Raw genomic sequence first — 2500 nt, forward strand, 5'->3', positions numbered from 1 at the left:
GCCAATCAGATTGCAAGATTTTAAAAAAATGATGGTAAAAATAGTTTTGTTAATGCTTGGTTGTCATCTTACTTGTTGTTGCAGAGAGGTTAAAAGAAATTGAAAGGCTCATTAATAATTACCTCAGGGAAAAGGATCCCTCAGCTAGGAGAAAATGCTTGATTCAGATTCAGAGGCGGCTCATAAAGAGCCAAGAGTATGGAGATGACAAGCTTCAGCTGGTCGGAAATATGATTGATATGGTAATTAGAGAGACTTTTGACATATTTTTTTGGTTGCAGAGGAGCTATCTATTTTGCACAGTGGTTTAATCTTTCCATGTGGCAGAGGGCCTGTTTACTTGGAAAGAAGGTGTCCCTGGGGGATAGGGGCATCTTACCTGATAGGGTTAAAGATACCATGGTTCTACATGTCAAGTTGACAAGGGTAGGGGACCCCTCCCTCCTGGGGTCAAGTAAAGAGTGGGTGCGAAGCTCTGGAACTATATAAAAATGGTGGGTCGAAGCCGCAGCAGACACATTTCTAGTCACACTTTCGTCTCTAACAATGGCTTTTCAGTTGTGTGGATTGCTTTTGACGTATCCTCGAGAAACGTTGTCTTCAAATTGTAGGACTTAAAGTTGCTTAACTCTCAAAGCACAAGAATATTATTTTGCAAACAGCAGGAGTCGTACAGGTCCATAAACATTTTAATGAGGATCAATGTTTGGAGTTCAAAGCCATACTGATCTCTGATGATGCTGGTAAACTATTAAAACTAAATTGGTATACTAGGTTTGGCACCTTTTACTCATGGTCAGCCCTACCATGTAGGGTTTCCCTACCTTCAAGATAGGGAAACCCTACCCCCTAGGGGCACCCTATCTCACATGTAGAACGAACGGCATATTTACAAAGAGAATACAATACAATACATGCTTAATTGACCACTCCCCATGGGGGCTTATCAGGGCGAATGAAACATAATCAACGAAACGACAGAACACAACAACAACAACAACTGTTAAGAGTCCCAACTGGCTGGAGGCAGACCAGTTGGCTATTTACAAGTGCAGCCGAGAAGTTGAACCAGGAACTACCAGGAACAAATTAAATGAGTGGCCAGAACGGATCTTGAACCCGGGAACTCTGCTTCAGAAGACAAGCGTCCTAAACACCGGGCCACAAGAGAAGGGAAAGTCTACCACCGAGGGTAACCCTTCTACCTGGAGGCACCCTCCCTCGAGTTAATGTTAAATGTAGTCCCATCAAACTACTGGACTGATTTAACCCATTGACCCCCAGGGGTTCCCCATTGACGAGTAAAATCGCCTGGCGTTAGACAGAGTAAAATACTAAGTCTGGCCGGTTTAGGCCAGTTTGGACATCAAAGGGTTAATAGTCATTATAAAATGAACTCTTGATAGGTTGATACCCGCACTCGTCAGATTGAAGTAGATGTGGAAAATCTTGACACCTGTCGGAATGAAGATTTACCACCAATTTTGAAACAAGAGGCTCAACCAGGTATCCGGTCATAACAATAACAGCATTAATAATAATAATAATAATAATAATAATAATAATAATTACTCCACCTAGTGATAACCTTTACTTTGAGAAACGTAAACATAAATATGTTAGTAATTTTGAATGATAATGACGTTATTAATTTCCCATAATTTTATGCTACTTTAAATGTAATGGGGGAGAAAGTGATGTCATCAAATTACAACCAAATTTCTACCAATCAAATAAGGTCCAACATTTTTCATCTTTAAAGACCCTGGGGTGTTGAGTTGGGATGGGAAAAAAGGTACTGACTTCACAGATAAGCCCCTGGGTACAAAATCTCAACAGACCATTTGCAGTTGTCTTGACAAATGATTGGACACAAACTGAAAGCCACAACTTTCTATTGTTTGTGTCCAATTGGTAAATGGTAATTTGAGTCACTTTTTTGCGTTTTTACATTGGGGCTATTTTCTTGTACAATGGTCCTGTTTGATCACCAAGGTTTTGTGAGCTGGGAAAAAACCCATTTTTAGTGGTTAAGAGAGAATAATTATGGTAAAGTAAAAGTCTGAGCAGATATGTTTTTTGGTGCATGAAAAACTTCTTGTTGTAGAGTACTAAGAGAACTAAAATTTAACTTCAGGACACATGAAAGATTAGTGCTCTTGCCACTGCACTTATATAACCCCTTAATTAAAACATAATTTTTTTATTATGTATAAATACAGTTTCTCCAATAAAACCATTTGAATGTTATTATAGTACAATAACAATAAATTTCTGTCATTTTTCTTCTTTGTTTTTTTCTCCAGTCATTTTAGAGGAACATCCCACAAAGCCTGCTGAAAAGACAAAAAGTAAGTAATAACTACGTTAATAATAGCATTAATATTATTATTATTATTATTATTATTATTATTATTATTATTATTATATTACTGTAGTTTTTTGGTTGTAAGGCACAGCATTTTTCTCAGAAATTGCTTTCTGGCTCCAAATGTGATCT

At 37.8% G+C, this 2500-nt stretch overlaps 1 protein-coding gene across 2 annotated transcripts in view; it reads left to right on the forward strand.

Moving 5' to 3' along the window:
- LOC138049305 (inhibitor of growth protein 1-like) overlaps nucleotides 1-2500 on the forward strand; it is a 27975-nt gene that overhangs the window by 8941 nt on the left and 16534 nt on the right. For both annotated transcript variants that reach the window (XM_068895523.1, XM_068895524.1), the window contains 3 exons: nucleotides 85-242; nucleotides 1407-1506; nucleotides 2307-2351. In XM_068895523.1, the coding sequence (XP_068751624.1) occupies nucleotides 85-242; nucleotides 1407-1506; nucleotides 2307-2351 (303 nt within the window). The remainder of the gene's footprint in view (nucleotides 1-84; nucleotides 243-1406; nucleotides 1507-2306; nucleotides 2352-2500) is intronic.

Source organism: Montipora capricornis, chromosome 5 (genome assembly GCF_036669925.1).
Source record: "Montipora capricornis isolate CH-2021 chromosome 5, ASM3666992v2, whole genome shotgun sequence".
NCBI lineage: Eukaryota > Metazoa > Cnidaria > Anthozoa > Scleractinia > Acroporidae > Montipora > Montipora capricornis.